General features: G+C 32.1%; 1 protein-coding gene across 4 annotated transcripts in view; it reads right to left on the reverse strand.

Moving 5' to 3' along the window:
• Positions 1-16,427, reverse strand: part of LOC118201102 (single-stranded DNA-binding protein 3-like) — a 231,722-nt gene extending 215,295 nt beyond the window's left edge. For all 4 annotated transcript variants that reach the window (XM_085814470.1, XM_085814469.1, XM_085814471.1 and 1 more), the window contains exons 1-2: positions 15,978-16,427; positions 4,118-4,190 (exon numbers count right to left, since the gene is read on the reverse strand). In XM_085814470.1, the coding sequence (XP_085670596.1) occupies positions 4,118-4,190; positions 15,978-16,051 (147 nt within the window). In that variant the 5' untranslated portion in view covers positions 16,052-16,427. The remainder of the gene's footprint in view (positions 1-4,117; positions 4,191-15,977) is intronic.
• Between the last annotated feature and the right edge of the window lie 7,518 nt (positions 16,428-23,945).

A 23,945-nucleotide genomic window follows, 5' to 3' on the forward strand; every position in this document is an offset into this window, starting at 1 on the left:
CTAGTTTATTATGTCATGGCATTTTAGCATTAAGCCCCATCTACACGACAAGATATATCTACAAACAAATATGTTCGCACATCTGCACCAGTCCATCTACATAGGTAAGCATATCTTCAGCCCGTCAGACAAATGCCTGCACCGGAAAATGCAAACATTGCGTACACTGTTGTCCGAGACATATTTGGCGGCTGCCAATGAAAATATGTATGGAAATCGCATATCTGTAAACCAAAGGTGGCTTACTTCCAGCATTTAGCTTAGTGAATAATATATGGCATGAATCATTTGAATTTTTTGTTATTATTTTTAGGAAACTGAATGTATGATGCAGTATATCTTTACCATCATAATTTCTAATTGATTTCTTTAAAAATAGAATATTTTTTCCCATATGATACGAGTAATTTACTATCGTAAGCTACACTGCGATGTATTTTCCCCTCATTTCTTTGAATTACCTAAATCCGCTACAGTATTTTTTCTGTTTAAGGAGAGTTACTATATTTTTATATTCTGAGAAGTCTGACACAGAAAAGCTTAATTAATCAATACTTTGCATTTGATACATTTCCAACTTTCTATTGTTAATGAACGATTTTTCAACTTTTAAGCTAGGTCTAACTAGATCAATCGCTTGGTGCACTGACCGAACGAAGTGTTTAAATTTTCACTGAACCAGCAAATTTTGAGTTTGAATCCAGTTGACCAACTTTCTGATTTTTCCAGGAAAAATAAATGTTTTATTGTTTTTGTAATTTTTTATTTTTTAATTTGTAATTACGAGTTCTGCTGATATAAAAATCGTTAAAATTTTATTTGTAATATACAATAATTTAGTATTTTATTATAACATATAAAATATTATCTTGACTATTTTATTATTCTACATAAAATTTTATATCAATTATTTACATATTAATTTTATATCAATTAATTATTTACCTAATAATTTTACATTAATTATATAAATATAAACACTAGATTTTTAGGTTATTTATAAAGTGATAGAATTTGTTTTGAATCTGATTCTCAGCAATACATTTTGGAATTAACTGCTTTCCTTTACCTGCTTCACTATTTTTATTTATTTCTTAATTTACAACCGTTATTTATTTATTATTATTATTATTTTTTTTTTTATTTATTTTTTGTATTTTGCATTTTTTTCATTTTTAATAGCTGTTGCTGTCTACTGTTAAGCCTTATGTTTACTATTATTGCAACTTATATAAAAAATTAAACCCTGAAAAATGAAGATATTAAAAACTTTCCAAATTATTACACTTGTTGTAAGATCAATAGAGGTCTTAGAAAATTTTATTGCACAGTATTAAAAAAATGGCCAGCATATAAAAACTAATAAATACACAGGAAAGGTGACTGCAGACTACATTATATGATGTTTAAAACGATCTGTTCAAAGGTTTCTGCTTGTGACCTTTTCAAAACTTCATGTCTGTAGTGCATACTGCAATGAATCTTAATAAAATGAATTTTTCATGTGTGAAAAAAATTTAAGTAATAAAAATAGAGCAGATTTATGTATATCTGAGTATAATTAACTGCAATAAAAGTGCAAGTTCTCAGTATTTATTACAAATAGTTTTAAATGTCACTGTCACATTTGTCAAGAATATTTGTTTTATTACACATTGTGTTGGCGGTAGGGAAAGTACAGGGTGTCCATAAAAGAATAGTTCCCAATGGTATACTATAATCGTTTAAATTAGACTAGTTACATCAAATTGTAAATCAAATTGAAGGTAAACTAATCTAGTTTTTCTTACAAATATTTAATATGTAAGCCTTTAGTTATACGGCACATATCTAACTTATGGTTCAATTCTTCCCAGACTTTGGTTAACAAGTCTGGAGTAATAGATGCCATAGCCTCTTCAGTTTTGTGTCTCAACTCTGGCAAATCATTAGATAATGGCGGAATGCAGACATGATTTTTTATAAAGCTCCTAAGAAAAAGGTGGACAGAGAGGCCAGTGGAAAAGAGCTCTGTCATCTTAGTCATTACGACCAATCCAACAGTCAGGGACTTCAATCATATTCAACCACTCTCGTGCAAAAAGATTCCAACGGGAAGTAGCTCCATCTTGTTGCCAAATAAAGTTTACAAGTTCACCCTGTACTAATAGGGAAAAGAGCCATTCTTGTAACCTATCTAGATAAGGCACTCCTATTACGGTAGCTTCAATGAAACAAAATGTTCGTTACACTTGATGTCAGGACACTGCATAAAAACATTTCATTTTGAGCAACCTCATTGGTGTTATACAAATTCAAGATGTTCTTATTACTGAACACCTTGTGATTAAGAAAGTCATCTTCCAACTGAAACCCTTCACTTGCAAAGTTAAAAAGTACACCATTAGTCATCTGGCCTTAAAGCCTGTACCAAGTGTAACTGGTATGGATGCATGTGAAAATGTTTTCTGAAAATATTCCAACTATCGTCTTTGGCAACTGAAATTCAAGACTTGGTTTCCAAACAGATTTCTTAGGGCTACGAAAGTTAGATGCTTTGACACGGTCCACATCCTCTACAGACACTTTTGGTCATCCTTTACACACATCTGGTTATTTTGAATTGCCTATACCATTGGCAGATGTTTTGCCATATGGGGGCTCACAATTAAACTTTGCATGAAATACATGTTGAACCGAAATTATAGATTTACTCTTAGAAAACTACAGAGCACAAAACGCTTTTCGCTCAGGTGTTGCCATTTTGCTTACATAGCACTGCAAGCAAGAAAACAACAAAGCAGTATTTGTGCACGTGCTTATCTAAAACTGTTTGAGTTATTCTTTAATTGTGACCTTCAACCAACACTCTACAACACTTACAGTTGATACTGTTAAATGTTATAACTGGGACATTCTTTTATGTATATACAGTATTTTCTTTCATATTTATTAATACTTCCGTGGTGCTTGCACTCTCCAGAAAACAGGCACAGAGGAATGTTTAAACACTGGTAGTTTTTCTCTTCTTTACAAAAATAAATTACCATAGATATTTTATAATGTTACTTATATAAAATGGAGATGAACCAGACAATTACTTTCTAACAATCCCTCTGCGGCTGTGTAGGTTATAGCATTTCATCCTACTATTAGCTAATCCTGAACAATCATAAATATTTTCTAGAAATTTCATAATTGTATAATTAAACAAATTTTTAGTTCACGTTTTTGTTCAACATCATATCAAAATTTAAATGTTTATGCAGAGAATTATTTAAAAATATGATTCTTCCAAATCCAAAGAATATATAAAAACAATTAAAATATATATGGATATATCAAATACAAAACATGATTTGACATTAGATTATGTAATATAACATAATATTTTAAGCACAGATGGTACTAAAGCTTAATTTTGATGTAAAGTGATACCTTGATATACATCCTATTTGGCCACAACACTTATTTCGAATACGACCAAAGTTCAAAGAATCATGACTACACATACTACCCTTGTTTGCCTCTTCCAAGACAATGCAATGACTGCTGCTGCTATTCAATAAACAACCCACACTATTACTCCCAATTCTCTCAAGATTTTTTGATTTTTCGCATAAATTTTTTTATACATTTATTGACGATGCACGGATTTTAAGAACGTTAATGAAGAGAGTGAAGCAACAAAGAAAATTGTTAGGATCACCATGAAGTTTTTTTTCTTTTTAAGGTTGTTGAAGAGTATGAAGATGAAATGCATAGCTGGGACTTGGCTACTACATACCAAGGAGCCAGAATCTCGACTGTGAAAAAAAAATGCTATTAATATAGCTAATATTGCAAAGGGGATGAAATTGATTATGAAAGATTAGAGAGATTAGAGTATGATGAGAAACTGCTTTTGATCTGGATAATACAAAAGTTTATGTACAGTATATATTTCAAAACCATATTTGTATTAAAAAGTGTTATAATAAAAAGTTTTCTGTAAGAATGCATTACTTATTTTCACTTTATTGAAAAAGGTCATTTGGTATAAGTCCCAGGAACTGGAATGGATCAGTGATGTATATCGAAATACTACAGCAACTATTTTTTTTACAAAATATACAAAAATATATAATAATAACAATACCTCTGATAGGAATGTCTGTGCAGCCTTTTGAGCTCCAACATGTAGCAAATATTCATAAACATACAGAGCAAGTCTGAAAGATTGCATAATTATAATTTGTTACATAATTTTATTAACTAAAGTAAATACTTTATACAAGAACTATGGGCAAATACAAAAAATAACATTCAAGAAATTAAAAATATGATTATTTTGATCACAGCTTTATATAAGAAGTATCAGAAAAATTTTTAAATGTAAAAATTAATAACACATTGCTATGGATTATAAACATTTGAATGAACTGCTACAAATTACACAGAAATATTCTCTATGCCGACAAAAGTCCTTACCTGGTCTTTAATTTTGAAGCTGCTGGTTAGATACATATTTCCAGTTAAAAACAAGTTTTAAAATGATGCAAAGATTCATAATTTGGCATTTTTATACTTAAAGAAGTCGATTTTGTGAAGCTTGCAAAATCTGTTTTGTTGACCATATTAAGCTAATAATGATTATTACACTTATTTTGACAGTAGGATCCCAAATCTTTGAAAATAATAAGCTGTTTGCTCTTTTGTAGAAGGTACATTTCAAATTTTAATCTTTTTTTTTTTTTTTTTTTTTCCCCAATATGCAAGGGAAAATTATAGCAATAACAGTTAACTTATATCATTGTTCATAATAAATCAAACGTGATTTTTTTAGATCAATCTTTTTCGAAGTAAGATTTTGTTTTTAGTTACATACAAATGCACTCTTTTATTTGGGTATAGCCTCTAAATACGATTCTCAATTTTCACATCAAATATCTCAGTCAATTTTTGTTTATATGGGAATTAAAACTTATTCTTTGTTTAATTTTTCATAAGGATTGTAATATTTCCTAAATACAAATACAGGAACCAGAGAAAATGTGTAAAATGTGTTTTCTTTTTTAAATTTAAAATTGTGCCAAAACATGAATCTTTGTGTCATTTGACACTTTTATAACTGGAAGTATATATCTATTACCTTACCAATGGTTGCAGAAATAAAGAACAAGTCAGGACTTTAATATATATATACACACACACACTTATAGACACAGATAATAATTCACAAATCCGTTTGGTATTTCAAAGATTTACAGTAATAACTACAACATGCAAAAAAAAAGTGTATAGCAGCACACAAAGAATCTCTCCAAGAGTCCACTAGTTGGTCCTGTCATGTAACTGTATTAACTGCTAGATAGCAGTAAAATGCAAACATGGTATTCATTGGTGGACAAAATACTTATTGCACCAAAACTTAGCAAAATATGAGTCAGTTGTGACCATACAACAGAGATTCCCTATAAAATATCAAAGAAAAGCAAATACATGCAAAGATAATTCAAGATTGATGGATATTACAAATTTAAGAAGATTGGCTGCCTATATGATAAAAAATAAACAGATGAAAATAACAAATGTCAAAAACTGTTTCTAATTCTGTTGCTGTATCAGGATCTGCACAGTGAAAGCATATTTAGTGCTTGCTCTCTACAGAAGCCTTGGTGCGATTTGGGCTTAAGAAAGTTACGATTTGAAAATTAGGCAAAGTTATGATTTGAAAATTAGGCAAAGTAAATAACCTTATTATTTTGACATATTTTGAACATTATAGAAGGCAAAATTATCCTGTTAATGGAATCTGTGAAGAAATGTGATGAATTCAGTTCCACAGTTTAGTGGAATTCTTGACACAACAGTTGCAGAACTTGAACAATGGCATTTTGTAACTAAACAAGATATATCTATCTATAAAGAGAAAATGTTACGACAAAAATGAAGCAACTGAAACAACTACAATGAAAGAAATGTTTAATATAACAAACAACTCAATATTGAGCATTTTTGACAAATTTTGATTTCCTCAAGGTCATTAATTCTTCATTATTATTCTGGACTACCTACTACCTACTATGTAGATTCCTGTCAGAGTTGGCTGAATAATCAAACAATACAAAAAAATTTACTAGGTGCAAAGACAATAGTTTAACATTTGTCACTATGTTTAAGAAGACCTATGTTGTATCTATCTTATTCTCCATCACAACACACATATTATTTCAGCCATTATATACCATATTTCTCTAATGTAAATAAAGAATAAATTAAACAGTTTAGATTCACATGCTAAAAACCATGTTAACTATTATGAAGGTTAGAGCTTTTGTGGTGACCCATCTGCTGGATTCCAAATGATAGCTTACCAAAGTTTAGCTATACTACTGAAATGCAAATAAAACCAACAGTTAATACATAAAAAAAAGTATGTTTTCAATTTATGCCAACATGCTTGGCTGGCTAATGATGATTATTATAACATACAGATATGATAGATATAAGGTATAACTTGCACACACACACACAAAAAAAAAGTTTTATATCTCCCGTTCTACTGGAGTATTTGTCAAAATTTCCTATGTTAAAATACCTATGTTAGAACAATGCTATATATAAATCTTTACATATAATAAAACAAAGAGTCTGTCTGTGTGTGTGTGTGTGTGTGTGTGTGTGTCTTTCGTTCGAGCTGCACGTAAGCTAATAGACCCACGGCTACGAAATTTGGTACATAGGTGCATCTAGATAAGAGCCAGTGCACCTCGAAACACTCAATATTAGTTTTTAATTACTACATTTTAAAGATGCCACTGCCTTTATGTCAGGGCAGAGATATACACTGAAGTGACAAAAGTCATGGGATACCTCCTAATATTTTGTCGGTCCTCCTTTTGCCCAGCGAAGTGCAGCAACTTGACGTGACATGGACTCAACAAGTTGTTGGAAGTCCCCTGCAGGAATATTGAGCCATGCTGCCTCTATAGACGTCCATAATTGTGAAAGTGTTGACGGTGCAGGGTTTTGGGCACGAACTGACCTCTCGATGATGTCCCATAAATGTTTGATGGGATTCATGTCGGGCGATCTAGGTGGCCAGATCATTCGCTGGAATTGTCCAGAATGTTCTTCTAACCAATCGTGAACAATTGTGGCCCGGTGACATGGCGCATTGTCATCCATAAAAATCCCATCGTTGTTTGAGTACGTGAAGTGTATGAATGGCTGTAAGTGATCTCCAAGTAGCTGAAGGTATCCATTTCCAGTCAATGATCGGTTCAGTTGCACCAGAGGACCGAGTCAATGCCATGTAAAACAGCCCAGACCATTATGGAACCACCACCAGCTTGAACAGTGCCTTGTTGAATCTTGGGTCCATGACTTCATGACGTCTGCGCCACACTCGAACCCTACCATCAGCTCTTACCAACTGAAATCGTGACTCATCTGACCAAGCCATGGTTTTCCATTCGTTTAGGGACCAACCGATATGCTCACGAGCCCACAAGAGTTGCTGCAGGCAATGTCGTGCTGTCAGTCTTCTGCTAGCATAGCCCAAAGAAGACAAATTTCGCCACACTGTCCTATCGGGCACGCCCCTATATATATAGCATTGTTCTAACATAGGCATTTTGACACAAAATCGGACTTTTTTCTGAAATAACATATCAATTTTTTCCATATTTCGATTCGACGACTCAAATTATGCCTAGATATTAAATTTTGTAATTTTTGGTGAGAAATCTATGGAAAAATTTATCTTGCCAAATTTTTTTCCAGTTTGTGCCAAGAATAATTCATTTCGCAAAGTTCTTAATTTATAGCAAGCAGTTTTCCTTTCCTTTTCTTCATTTTCCACGAGCGGGGTAAAAAAGTCATCGTTCATACTTTCAAATAATTTTAAGAAAGTGTGTAAACCACATTTTCGTTATTATCGCTTAGAACAAATATGCCAAATTTCAAAATGCAGCAATACATACATTCAGATAACTCTTAGGAAATTTTGAATAAAAAACTCTCATTCTTTGCAGGTATGCTTAGAAATACATCTACTTTAAGATTATGGTAAACATTTTATAGGTCATAATTCAAAATTTTTGAAAAATTTATAAGAATCATTTAAAAATACAAATTTTAAACATAAATCATAAAAAAATGGGTGAATTTTAATTGGAATGAACCTAAATTTTTGAAATGCGAAAGGAAAAATCATATAACTTTAATAAAAAAAAAGAGATATTAATAATTATATACTAAATTCGATTAACATGGAGGAGGTAAAATTTTGAGAGCTAATTTTTTAAATACTACTTGTGCACTTTTACAAAACTTGACACTTTGGCATGATTTGAGTTACAGAATCGAAATATGAAAAAAAAAATTTGTTATTTAAAAAAAAAATCTTATTTTTGTGTCAAAATACCTATGTTAGAACAATGCTATATATAAATCTAATATATAAAGCCAAGCTTTCAGGACATGGAAAACGCAAGTTAAATTTCAACAATCGGTTGAGCAGAATGGAAGATATAGAACTGTTCCTGATAGCTTTTGCTGGATACATTATGAAATGATATCCAAGAACGATCTGCAGAAAGCTATTGCAAGCCCTTTCTTTAAATTTATCTTTAGCTTCCGAGCATTTCATTCTTTCTATTTGCTTGTTTGCTATTCCATGGAAAAACATGTTGTGGATGTCATATTCGTACTCTGATTTGAGTTATTTTTTCTCTTCCTAAAGTCTCTTCCAGTTGAGTTTAAATTTGACCAAATTTAACGTAGAAAGCCTAAAATTTTAATAGGTGCTGGAAAATACTTTCTCAATAAACTTATTTTATGTAGCAAGTTGTTTACCACAAAGAAGATAGGATGAGATCCTAATATTTAGATTTCCATTAAAAGATAAATGATACAAGCATATCTGACTATACAACATATTTCACACTTAATGATAATCTCTGTAAATGGGAAATCTTCCAGAGAACTTAATCCTATACTTGATGTACAAACTATTTCTAAAAATCACGTCTTGGCTTAAGAATTACCCAAAGAATGCAATGATGTGAATGAAGAAGAAAATAATTCATAATAGCTTCTGGCCTATATTGTACCACATTAACCCGGGTTTGAACGCGGTGGGTATGTTATACTCACTCCCTCCGTTTTTTCGCTGTTTCTCTCCAACTTTTTTTTTAAAAATGGATGATTTTTCTTGTAGTTGCCCTGAAGATCATAACCTTGGAAGAGAAGAATAAGGGAAACAGTTCTAAAAATAGATATCTTGTAATTACTACTCCAGGCTATGTCACACCCAGCAAAAGCACTGCTGTTACAATTTTGAGTACTGGTACACGCACTGAAATCATAGTCTCATTATGGTGCGTTTTCAAAGTTATGATCAAGAAATGCGACATTTAAGAAATTTGCTTGATACTGTTTCTTTAGGTGAAGGAAGTCTTGAAGAAGGTAATGAGTTTTCCCGATAATGATGAGGCAGATGATGAAGCAATTGACAGTGAACACGAATCTTCGCTTGAAATAGAATCTGATTTAAAGGGTGACCTTTCTGATTCAAATGAAAGTGACTATTTCATAGGAAAGAATAACAAAATAAAGTAAAATGAAATTCCGTGGAAATGTTAGAATTTCTGCTAAAAATATAATTTGTGGATGTAGTGGATGAAATGGTTGCAACGTATTCAATGGCTAAAAAAATCAAATCGTTGGCCTATGGCTATTTTTTACTACTGGGCATCGAGCCCGATGCTCATTTCTAAAAACCTGCCATTTCAACTGACAGAAGATTATAAGAAGTCAACAAGCAATGCTCCTACAAAGACTAAAAGTAAAACAGGGTAACAATGAGGCCGATACACCTCCTGCTAAGAAGGTAAAGATGACATATAAAAGATGTGCTGAATGTTGGGCCAAAAAAGACAGAAAAGCTAAGTTTGTCTGTGAAAAATGTGAAAAACATGTATACATGAAGCATATAGCATGCATTTACTGAAAATGTGCAAATTAAAGGTAAAATTTTTTCATATATGTTTAAAACTATGTTTTTTCTTCCATGTTTTTGTTCTTTTATATTTTGTGCAGATTTAATGATAAAAGAGAGAAAAAAACTGCCTTGGGTATGTCATACCCAGCGCGAGCAATCCCATTGGTTTTTCTCGTACGAGCAATGACGGGTTAACTGCTTTTTATTTTATGTAATTTCTGTAACATTTTTCTTCATTTTAAAATATTTTTTTGTTAAGTACAATTATCTGGATTTTCTGTTTTTGTAACAACATTGTACTCTCTATTATTCGAGCTAATGCCAGAGAGCAGATGTAGCATAAATGGAACACAAGTAACCCAAAATTATCATTTCATGCATATTATATGCATGTATTTCTTTAAAAAAAATTAGTAATTTTACTTTGAGAATGTTTAACCATTTGTCAAATTTTACAGCAATTTTTTTTTTTTTTTTATTATTATTTATTTTTTGGGTACTATTTTATCATTGCATTTGAATCACCTTTCATCAATGAGTTTCAACAGAAGTTATAGCTGTATTCAATGCAGAATTTACCAGCAGCTTCAACACGACTGACAATTGTATGGTGAATTCTCAAATATCATACTGTTGCTTAAATCTTGTCAGTAATCCTGAAAAGGTCTTAAAAGTTATCTTCTAATTTCAATTTTTCATGAAAAAGCGTGGATTTTTCCAAACCTATTTGACTGCTGATAGAATTTTCTTCCTATTCACATTTGGCTATACCATGTTAGAATAACTTAATCTTAAGTTTTTGTCTGTTGAGAGTTTAGTGTTCAGTTAGCCACTGTTACATTTTCTCATGAAAACTTCTAAACTTTTTTTAGTTTGTTTTTTAATGATACAGTCAAAAGTCGTTAATTCGGACACCCATAATCCGGACCTCAAGGCTAAAATCTTTCTGCGCATGCGCATAGGCGTTTACGCATGCACGCAAGACCTTTACGACTGCGCATATGCGTCTGCACAAGAGCAGAATACGTTTTCGCGTGCGCGTTTAATGTATAACGGACGGTATAAGCTAAAATTATCTATTTCAGTTAATGTTGATGATTGCGTTGTTCCTTAATCTTTGAATTGGATCCGGCTTATTATTTTTTGCATACTGTAAGAACAATTTTATAAAAGTAAGCTTGAACTTTCGATTATGTCAAATAGAATTTCCGATGCTGGAGCTCCCATAGGATCTACAAAACGAAAGTATGTTTCGATGACCATCAAACAAAAAGTGGAATTGCTACAAAAAATAAAGGCATATCCTTTGTTTATCTAACCGTTCGGAAATCTGTTTATCAATTTCACGCTGCTCTGCGCACGAGGGGGGGAGGAACGTCGCGCCGTTCAATGAACTGGAAGTTGATCTGTCAGCACTATCGTTATCTTCAGGACAGATGTTTTTATTTTATTCGGCTTATAATTCCTTACTAAATGTAGTATTTCATCTCGATGTACTCTGTCTTTGATATGATTTAAATCAAATTCTTCGTCATTATAAATATCATGAATACAAATCAAATAGTTTTCTGGTTGCAATTTTCTAATTTCAGCTCTGCGTAATGTATGCTTTACGCATGCGTGCGTTCAAAGAAATGTTTAATAAAGTAAACAAATAAATATTAAGCTTCTTTTTTTGTAAATTTTGATATTCTTTAGATCATAATTGCTCATTATTTTATAAATTACGGTTTCATATTTTTAATTTTATAATTTCTGCATGCCATCTTACCAGATTTAAACTGATGATCTATAATCCGAAAAAATCGATAGTCCGGAATCGCCGAAGTCCCGACGAGTCCAGATTAAAGACTTTTGACTGTATTATGAATAATTTACATGCCACTTCCATATTCTTTGAAGAAATTTTAATTTTAATCAGCCACTTGTGCAGCCAGCCACCTAAAATAGTTATCATAAAATGAAAAAATATATTATGATTTTAATGAGTCCAGTTAGTGTAATTTCAAAATATTTTTAATAGACATCTCGAGATTTAAATGGATTTTTATTTAAATCAGTCAGAATAAAAAGTTAAAAAAATATTCTTAAAAACTGCATTTATTGCTTTTAAATCATTTGGCTTGCAATGATAACTTGCAATTAATAACAATGTTTAAATTGGAATGCTAAGTATCTAAACTAATATCACATCTACAAACTACCCTCAACAGTGCATTGAAAGAAACATTTCTCGTAAATGTTGCTTTGCAGTTACATGACTGTCTGACCTGCATGAAAACCAGTTCTTTGTGGAAAAAGCTTTGATAGACACAAGTTCAAGCAAAACATTTTCATCTCAACTGTTACACGTCCCACGCTGGTACACAGAATACAGGTTCCAGTGTTACATATTTCGGCTAAGAACCATCTAATGGTAAGAGAAGGAAAAGCCTGTTTCTTAGAAAAGTTTTTCCGGTACTATTCGGTTTCGAGGGCCGGAAAAAAATTGCAGCGAAAATGTATGCGCAAAAGCGCCAAATCTAGCAAACGTGCCCATTTAACAGCGCGCCAAATCTAGCATACGCGCTGATTTCAGATTGCGTAAGTTTATATAGTTCTGTATTTCTTAAGACGCCATTGAAATACTAGTTTAATTTTTAAATCATTTTTTGATTTTAAATCCTTTTTTGATATCCTATGGATTTAACAATATGGGAATTGCCATGACGAAAAGTCGACAATAGGATTTTGGGTAAAGTGCAGAATCGCCCACTGCTTGACGCGTTTTTTAGAATTGCACATACTTGGTATCCATGTGCACATCGACCTATTTTCACTTTAAAAAAAATTCCCAGAATTGCACAAAAATGGCACTGCGCACACCCTTGACTTTATCTATGTACACATCGACCTATGTTCACTTAAAAAGTAAAAGAAAATTGACAAAAATCCAATTGCTTTTTACCCTTGTAAAAAGCGGCAAACAAGTAAGTGAGCGATTCTGCACTTTACCGAGAATATTTTCAAAGAAAAGGCATCATTCATTATAGAAAATTACGTTTGAACAACCAACGAGATGTAATTATGCTTTAGCGATAAGTCGGTAGCGATATAGCGATGCAGGCATCCATTCAGTTATGTTTAGCAATTTTTATATAAATTATAATAATGATTTGAAATAGTTATTGACTCTTATGCTTTCATCCAGTCCTGTTTAGCCTTTTTCATATAAATTATAATAATAAAAAAGTATTATATGAAATTAACATTTCATCTAAATTAAAACATCAATCTTAAATAGTTATTTACTATTATACTTCCTTCTTGACGCAATTATTAGGGATGTCGCAATTATTTTTGGCAGCATTGGCATTAACAATAGTTTGGCGATTTTTTACGGCCCTCGAAACCGAATAATACCGTTTTTCCTTGTCTCGCACATCCTCAGATATAATAACCATTATGCTTTACTGAATGGCAGCATGCTGAAGCATGAAAGATAAAAATATTTTATTTCAGACAGTGGCAACAAATTTAGTTTACTTTACTGATTAAAATTGAAAGTTTTTTTTTTTTTTCATTTTGCCGTATGGCAACAGTCTGGCACACTGCACATTAATATGTTTTATTTCGAGCACTGCTTGCTTTAAACTGCTGAGTTAGTTAATCAAAATTTTAAAAATTCACTAAAATATTAAATAAATCAAATACGAATTCAAAATTATGGCTTCAATGTGCACTTGTTCAAGTGGAGAACTACACATGTTCAAAATGCTCATGGTGGTTCTAGATATTCCCTTTTTTCATAAAGCAAAGAACATACAAACAGATTCTTCACGATTTTATAACACAGATGTCTGAACAACATTTTTGCACTTAGTACTCGCAGCATGCTTTTTATTCATTTTTTAGTCTAAAATTATTACTTTTTTAAACAAGATAATTTGCATGAAAATATACACAAAACAAAAGAATCGCAATGATCAAGCAAAATGATGCCTTTGATTACTCAAATACAGAACAAACTGTACAAAGCAACCGTTGAAACTAAATATAAAGATGCATTTCAGCATCTTTCCATCAGCGTCAATCAGAGATGTTTGGTCTTGCGTATGCTTATTTTTATCCACTGTGGTGCAGAGCACTGAATGGGCATTCTTGGGCACTGTCATATGCGGGTAATTCACACCTGGATAATCGAGTGTAAAAGCTAGGTATTTTTATTTCCTATTTCTCCAATAACATTTAATTAGAATTTATTATTTTGTTTTAGTAAGATAAAATGGAAGTGCTTTTGTTAAAATTTTTATCACTCATCACTGATGACATACATAATAAACACTCTATAAACTATGATATACCACTGATGATATACATAATAAAAACTCCACTTTTTCCAGTAATGCATACTAGAAAAAGTAATAAAATAAAAGCTATGTAGGTGATTATTCATATTAAAGATGTATGCATTCAAACAAATTTTTTAAAAATTGATTTTCTGCACAAAATTCTTGTATTTGAATTCTTGTATTCTTGTATAAGAATTTAGCATACCATTGTATTGAACAAATTGGATTCAAGCCCTCCAAACTAATGAATGCAAAAATATGTAGAACAAATATTACATTAACAGCACTGAGATATTCAGTAAAAATTAAATTATAATACCAGTATATAATTTGGATTGATGTTTGTTAGATCAACTATAATATGAACATAAGAGCTGGCGGGAAAAGGGCTGAATCACCCACTGCTTGGCGCGGTTTTAAGAATTGCTCATACTCAGTATCTATGTACACGTCGACCTATTTTGACTTAAAAAAACATCCCAGAAATGCACAAAAATGGCATTGCACACTCCCTTGACTTTATCCATGTACACATCGACCTATCTTTCATAAGTCAAAGAAAATTGACAAAAATCCAATTCTTCTTACTCTTGTAAAAAGCACCAAACAAGTCAGTAGGCGATTCTGCACTTTACCCGAGCTGTCTCCCTAAGAGGAGATATACTTTCTCAGAGAACTTTTAAGAAAAAATTGTTTGTACTCACATTACAACCCTAAGGAATTTTACACTTTGAAGAATTTAGTTGACAAAATATGCATGACTAGATAATGCATGACTTTCATTTAAACATCATTAACTCCACTAGCTTTGATAACAGGTAACTGAATATGAACACATAATTTTTTTTAATTTATAAAATGCAACGAAGGTCATATTTTTAACAAATACTTATAAGCAAAGCAACAGATATATGAATTTTTGACACATTGCTGATAATCAAAATTTCTACACTATAAACAGTACTGTTTAGTAGTTATATACGTTGTTCTTAAGTTCCATCAGGAATTTAGGATTTTTATATACTAAACACTAGTTTCTGACGGTAGAGTTGCAAATTAAACAAACTCCACTTTACTAAGTTTACTCAACTAAGTTTACTACTGGTATGCTTCTGAAACCGATTTATAAGTGTACTAATCAAGTTGAGATTCTCTATTTAAAAATCAGATGTGCAACTTACAAGAGTAAAAATGCATGATTAATTTTGAATGGCATTTTGATGTGCAGTATAACCAGTGTTCAGTAAAGTATTTAAAGGTCCAAGTCATGAATCGCGAATTTAAATATTATACAGTTCATTATATCCATTCATCCATGCTTACATTATTAAATTTAAAATCAGCAAATTCGAAAATCAATTGGATAAAAACCAGAAATCACTAAATGTCTATGTGTATGTGAGATGTAGTAATTTGAAAACCACACGGTCAGATCTTGATTTCAATACATGACGACAAGTTAGAAAGCAAAAAATTAAACACAAATAATATGATAATGCAGCTATATTTTAAATGTTTGTATAAACACTCATATTATTGTATACTGTGCATCAAATAATGTTATATATACTAAAAGAACACCGATAATGAAAGGTAGGTATGAAAGTACAAAAACTGCAATTTCTCAAATACTTTTCATCGTGATGTAATCATCAGTGATTATAGATTTTTTAACCTACTTTTCTCTTGCTTGAGCATCCGAGGGTACTGTTGAGCCTTTACCTTTAGCATACATGCTGCCAGTATCTAACATTCACGTTGTGGTCAAGACATAGAGAGCACCACCAATAAAGTTGCCATAGAAACATCAATTCGGATTCGTAAAATACAAATAATTATTCAATACGCTTATTTTTTATATTTAACACAGTTTTACTTCCTTCCGATCAACTGTACGTCATCGTAGAAAAACAATCCCAGAAAATTACAGCTTCTGCTAACTAAATCCAAGCAACAGAAAATACCGGCACTTCTTCTTCAATAACAATATGGTCTCTAATTTATTTGCGAACTTCGCTGCATCCTACAGTAGCCGGTTTCCTTAAAATTCAGAAAAACAATTACATCATGTTTTCACGATATCACAAATCAGCACAATGTTTCGATTGGAGAATGGCGTCTTTTGGATAAAAATGTTGTTGCCATTTAAACTTTGATAGTTTAACAAATTTTAGTAATAATATTGAAATGTCAAGCACGATAATTTTTAATCACCGGAAATAAAGAACGATATCACAATATTTAGTACGTTTCTGATTTTACTCTATTTAATTGAAAACCAAACTATAAAATGATATGATATGTGAATAAAAAATTGAAATATATTCTTAATATTCAAATCTAGAAATTTTTACAGCATAAAATATGAAAATTAAAATGCCACGAGGATTATTATTGAGATTTAACCTCATTCAATGCTTCCTTGGACGGCATCCTAAAACCTATGCATAGCCACATGCAATGCATAGCACTTTATTATAATTATACTGAGATTCTTCTTCAATGCAAGAATATCAGCCCAGTTCCCACAGCTTTAAAAAATCCGATATACACATCGGAAGGCTAGTTGCTATGGCAAAAAATTGTTATGAAGCTTGACAGTATTGTTAATCTCCTTTTCAAGTATAAAAGTAGATTTCGCATATTGTATCAAGAATATGTAATGAAGAAGTCCGTGCTGGTTTCTCAGTTGCTGTCTGGTTATCATGTTTGATGCTAAGCTTAAAGTCGCATATTTGCATTTATACTGAGTATACGGTAATGTACTTCCCACTCGGCAAAAATGTAAGCTGATAGAATAGGATAGTTCTCATAAATATGATTTCTGTACACATGAATCACCAAAAATGAGCACAGGAAAGACATAATTGAGAATTCTTAATTGTTCATACTTCGCAGAGAAATCACAAAATTTTTAAAATCAATCTACAAAGAACAAAAAATATATTTCTTGGTTAACTTATCATCGAAAAATATGCGAAGTACTTCTGTTAAGCTAGATCTTAGAGCTGTCTTAGCTGTTGGCAGATCTCTCCAAAGTGTTCCCCTCTTCAGTTTCATTGCAGTTGGCACAGAGGTCGGAGTTTTGAAGATCAAATGCTTTAAAATATGCAGGAAAACGGTCATGACTCGTTGAAATTTTATTTAAATCTACGTCACTGTATATTTGTTCTTTCTTTACTGTTCTCAATCTCATATAGTTTTCGTTTTTATCAGGCACTTCCCCTTTTTCTTCCCAAAATTTGCACATATAATTCTTCATAAGGGTCACGGCCTTCCTCTTCGACCTCTGAAACTCAGTGATTTCAGTATTTTTTTTTTTTTTTTTTAGTCCAAAGGGATTTCCGTCCCGAAGGACTATTGCTTTCGTTTTGGCATTTTGCGTCGGACTCATAAACGTCGGTTCACTTTTCAAACTGTTGCCACAAAATGTTAGAGTCCTGCATTATATTTCAAGAAATTAAATAATGAAAAATCTGCATAAATGATTGTCTATTTCTCGCATTGTGATGAAACAATGGTACATAGAGCCATCGAATTTTGAATGACGAAATCCTACTGCGAATATGGGCATCTGAAATCCCAAATTTGGAATTTGTTTTATTATAGATTTTATATTTTGTAAAACTTTAACGAATTTTTGATTTACAAACTCAATGCTTTAAAAGCGAGAAATGGCAACGTTATATAGAAAAAAAATACTTTTATCTCCAGCTCGCGAAACTGTGTATATCGGAAATTCTAAAGATATGCTTAATTTAACATTATTTTGCGATATTGCTCTTGAACTGAATTTTATGGTTTAAGTGCAAAGAACATGATATTTAATAAATAAAGGTAACACTCAAAACGTTAAAAAAACGCCCCTTTGGACGTAATTTAAAATCTGAACAGATTTTTTCATTTTGCGTCGGACGGATAAATGTCGGTTCACTTTTCAAACTGTTCCCATAAAATGTTAGAGTCCTGCATTATATTTGAAGAAATTAAATAATGAAAATCTGCGTAAATGTATGTATATTTCTCACATTGTCATAAAATAACGGTACATAGAGTCATCGAATTTTGAATAACGTAATCCTCCAAAGAATATGAGCATGTGGAAGACCAAATTTGAAATTTGAAATTTGTTTTATGATCGATTTCCTATTTTTTAAAACTTTGACGAATTTTTGATTAACAAACTCAAGGATTTCAAAGCGAGCAATGGCAACGTTGTGCAGAAAAAACATTTATATCTCCAGCGCGTGAGTCTCTGTATCGGAAATTCTAAAGATATGCTCGTTTTAAAACTATTTTGCGATATTTCTGTTGCACTGGATCTTATGGTTTAAGTGCAAAGAACATGATATTTAATAAAGAAAGGTAACGCACAAAATGTTAAAAAACGCCCCTTTGGACGTAATTTAAAATCTGAAACATTTCAGATTTTTTTTTTTTTTTTTTTTTTTTTTTTTTTTTTTTGGTATTAGTTAGTCACTTTGGCCAATGCGTCTGCCTTCCCATTTCCAATAAAACTCACAGGGGCTTTAACGCAATTCAAATTAATTATAATGCTTTCCGAAGGGTTCAAAATAAAGCGCTTTTGTATCTAACATCAATTCATTTATCTGGTCCATCTAGAAAACCGCCTGTAAAATTGATAAACCGTGGATATATATCGGGGATGGCAAAACTTCAAGACGATGGGAGCCGCATAATACATTTTATGAATGCTCAAGAGCCGCATGTCCAAATTTATATCGTTTCAAAAGTAAGCAGACAGGTTTTGAATGTAAAGAAACTTTTGAAGTAAATTAATTAATATGTGATTAACATAATTATATATAAGTATGGATAAACACCTCTTATATCTACTGTTTTGTGTTCAGAAAATATAAGTCCCAAGAAAATAAAAATTTGTAACGTTTGTACTGGGCAACTGAGCGTTTTTTCTTCAGGTAGAGAAACCAAATATTTTCTTCTAATTTTCTTTATACCTCTCCGTTTATAATAATTGTTGTTTTATTCTAATATGAATTCTAAATGAATCGGAAGTATATTCATTGGTCTATAACGGCATAAAAAGTGTTATTTGAGTAAATTTCAAATCGTTATTTAAGAGAAAATTGAGTGTTTTTTAACTCATGAGCAGTCTTTTAGAAAAGATAAATTAAATGATACACGTCAACGAGCACTGCAGAAAAACTGCTATTCGAAAAAAAAAATATTTATAAATATGCTATTAACTTGTTTAGGCTTTCGTAATTTTGTTTTTCCACACAATTAACATAAGAACCAACATACTGAGATTATTCAAATCTTTGAATCTTAACCTAAGAAATCGTTAAATATTTTTTTCTAAAACTTTGAAATAACTACTTTTACTGACGCCCAGTGTAAAAGATTTAAAAAAAGAAAGAAAGAAAAGATTGAAATTTCAGTGGTATTTGACTAATCAGTATTGCTTATCACAACCCTGACTGAAATGGTATTTCATACTGGCATCTAACGGAATCAGCTAGCATATTTTAGTAATAAGTACACTGCGCATCATTGAAAATTCTCGAATCATCTCGATAATTTCGGACACAGATAACGAAGTTCATGAGCGTCATTGGAAATTCTTTCACTGATTCATTTAGTTACAAATTTCACTGATAAATTTAAGTAAACAGCAATAGCAGCAAGAACTCCCAAAATTTGTGCCATTCCTTAGGAAGCGAGCACGAAAAGGAGCAATTATTGATCAAGCAACGCGATAAGGAAGTACATATTTGATGATAAAGAGGTTGTTAGAATTAAGAACTTTTTTAGAAGATGTAGATAACCCTAATGTTTCACTAACAGAAAGACAGTGAAATGATCTTGCAGAATTGGAAACTCTTCTTTCTACATCGTATATAGCCACAAAAAAGCTGCAATCTGAAGAACTGACAGGAGGCGAGAATGGGATGTCTGTTATTTCTGAAATAGTGTTATTTCTGAAACTGTTTATATTTTCTTTTTCAAAACCAGCGGAATAAGGAAGCAAAAAGTTGAACTTGCAAATTACCTAAATAAATACAACATTAATGTCCTCCTCATTAATGAAACACATCTCAGGAAAAGGGATCATTTTAACCAGGGTTGTGGAGTCAGAATCGGACTTAGGCAGATTTTAGGGTAAAAGGAGTTGGAGCTGGAGTCACTAAAAACACGTCGACTCCAATTTCAGTTTTTGTTGGACAGTTCAAATTTGAAATGAAATTAAAGTGCATTGGGAAAAAAATTAATGACAAACTGATTTATATTTTTTATTTATGGACTATATATACATTAATAAATAGTTACTTTATATTTTATTGGCATATTAATAAATAAATATAAGGAAGGAAGATGGATGTGATATTTGCCATTAGTGATTAAACTGATTCATTTAGTTACAAATCTCCCTCGTAAATTTAGGTAAGCAGCAACAACTCTCAAAATTGATGCCATTCTTAGGAAGCGAGCAGGAAAAGGAGCAATCATTGATCAAGCAATGCGATAAGGAAGTACATATTTGATGATAAAGAGGTTGTTAGAATTAGGAACTACTTTAGAAGATGTAAATAACCCTAATGTTTTACGAGCAGAAAGACTGTGAAATGATCTTACAGAATTGGAAACTCTTCTTTCTACACCATATATAGCCACAAAAAAGCTGCAATCTGGAGAAATGACAGGAGGCGAGAATGGGATGTTTTTTCTTTCTGAAATGGAGGGTTTATTGCAGAAGGAATCATTTCTTCAATGAAGAAAAGAGAAACTAGTTTGCTAGACAATGAGATCTTGCTGGGTTCAATATATGTAGATACGAAACACTGAATTTTCTTAGATGACGAATAAATTAAAAAGGCAAAGAAAGCCATCTATGAACTTTCATTAAGAATGAAATTATTCTCAGAACAATTAGAGAATTCGAATCAGGACAGTCAACCTGCAGACATTGCATTTGAGTCTCTATCATCCTCTTCCAGTGATGAATTAGATTTTGAGAAATATTTTTGGATAATATTGAAACGGCTAAGGCAAAGAGAATGAAAATAAGGAACTAAGAGCTTTTAGATATAAAAATAAAAAAATAAAAACAAGATTTCCACACGGAAATAGAAAAATACGATAGCGCTTGGAAGACACCTCTATTAGAACTTTTATAACAAATCGTATCTATGGCCCTCCAACAAAGAAGATCTCGCGGAAGCTGTGCTGTTTCTTAGAAATAACTAATGCCAGTTTTTTCATTTCATAATAAATGCTAATTAATATAAATAATTTGCTATCATTTTTTTTCCTATAGTATCTATTACTTCTGTTATATATATAAGAATAAATTGAATTTAATTAAATTTAATTTAAACATAAATTCAATTAAATAATTCTTTGCGCCATTGCTGCAAGGAATGAAATTTAAACAAATTTAAATTTAAATTTTAACAAACACGTATAAAAGTAAAAAAGCAAATTTAAAGCCAAAAAAAATTTTTTTTTAATATTTAAAAAAATGTGTAAACATATAAAAGATTTAATTCTCGAACTAATCTACAATATCATTTAAATTCAGAAGCATAAGCAAATCAAGTGCAAAACCAATCCACGAAAATAAATTCACTAATTTAGCAAATTAAAATTAGTCCAAACAATTTTTTTTTAAATGCATAAGTGAATGACTGTTGTGCACACAGGAGACAGACTTATCAAGGGGAAGTTGCCTACAAACCTAACTCTCCAATCATTCAATTCGTGTTTCGTCATTCATGCAGGCAAGGGTAAAAGTCAAAACCAAAAGTAAAAAGTGAAGAATGTCCAAAAAGACATTTTGGCTTTAAATTTGCTTTTTTGCTTTTATACGTGTTTGTTAAAATTTAAATTTAAATTTGTTTAAATATATATGCATATATATGCAGTTATATATATATGTAGGACAAAAAAATATGTGAATCAAAATTATAATTTAAACTAACGGTAAAACATTAATTATCCCTCCCTATTCTAAAAACCGCAATAACTTCTCTGGATTGCGTCATTTCTAGATCATTCTATGGCCTGCGCAGCTCTGATGTCGTAATAATTGGGAACTGAAACTACCATTGTAAACCAAAACTTTTCTCTTCGCCTGTTTCCATCTTTCATAACTACGCACTTCAGCTTCTGTCTGTGGTGTGCTTGGACGCCATTTCGCTATGCTGCTTCCTATTGCAAAAATATTAATAATGTAAATGACATGTTCTTGAACAGGCACGACTAGGGTGCCAAGTGATCTGTGGCCATCAATTGGAAATAATAATGGAATTAAAATCGTCTCGACTGCCAAGTTTTATTTACGAAGTCAACACATTAGCTTACGACGCAATCAGAATACTTCCTCTTCAATATAGAATAACTACGCATCAGTGCTCCGTCCTTTCCTTGCTTTTATTATGTCATATACCGTGTGGTCATAATTAAACTGATAGTGCTCACAGTGTTCTGTAGCGCGATCTATTTGCGAGAATGACGCAACATTTTGTAGGAAGATTACACAAGACGGGGGACGAAGGATTCCGCGAAAAAACAAATTAGTTCTAAAAGTCACCGCTAGGGGAATATTTGGCGCTGTGTAATAGAAAATAGAGTGTTAACAAATGCAAATTAATACGGAATAAAATTACCTTTTATTATGCACATTTTCTGATTTAGTTCAAGTGCAGTATGGCAACACTTTTAAAAAAGCGTAAAATCTACATAAACACCGATAAAGTCTCGTGATCTGCAATATCACGTACGCTGAGCAGAAGAAGAAGTTTTTATTTAATTTTCACGTTACATCTATTTGCACAGTGCCAGTTGCTTGGGTTTTAAAAGGCTTTCTTTTACCTCAACCAGTGCAACACGTCAGCCGCTCTTCGTACTTTAAGAACGCACAAAAAAAAAAAAAAAAAAAGCGTAAAGGTAACGGTCCTGTGTCAGTTAATGGGCTAAAAGCAATGGTTGCGATGTTTGAGAAAACAGGTTCTCTGGAGGCTCAGTCAGGCAGAGGACGAAAACCTGTACCACAGGATACAATCGAAGCAGTTGCCACGGCGATTGTCGACAGAGGACCAGACAATATTGCTGCCACGTCTAGCGCTCGTGGAGTAGCTCGGAATATGGATATGCCTATGTACGGTATGGAAAATCTTACGAAAGATTATCAACTTCTATCGGTACAAGATCAGCCCTGTACAAGAGTTACTGTACCCCGACCATGATAAGCGATTGACTTTTGCTCTCATCTTTCTTGCCAGAATGGAGGTGGATGATGCTTGGCTATGGAAAATCTTATGGGGAGACGAGGCCCACTTTTACCTGAATGGAACCGTGAGTACCCAGAACTGCCAAATTTGGGATGACAAACCACCACGTGCAGTCACAGCAATTCCCTTACATTCAACAAAGGTAACTGTTTGGTGTGGGTTCACAGCGGAATTTATCGTAAGTCCATTCTTCTATGAGAAAATTACCCCGACAGGATCGGAAACCTGTTCTGTTACAAGAGAGAAATATCGCCACATGTTGAACAGCTTTGTCATTCCGGCACTTCAGCAAAGACAATGCCTGGGGAAAATCATTGTCATGCAAGATGGAACCCCTAGACAAGTTGATGCATGGGTGCAACAGATGCTACG

The sequence above is a fragment of the Stegodyphus dumicola genome, chromosome 4, assembly GCF_044657685.1.
Source record: "Stegodyphus dumicola isolate Sdum_Otavi_A_Nest chromosome 4, ASM4465768v1".
NCBI classification, from domain to species: Eukaryota; Metazoa; Arthropoda; class Arachnida; order Araneae; family Eresidae; genus Stegodyphus; species Stegodyphus dumicola.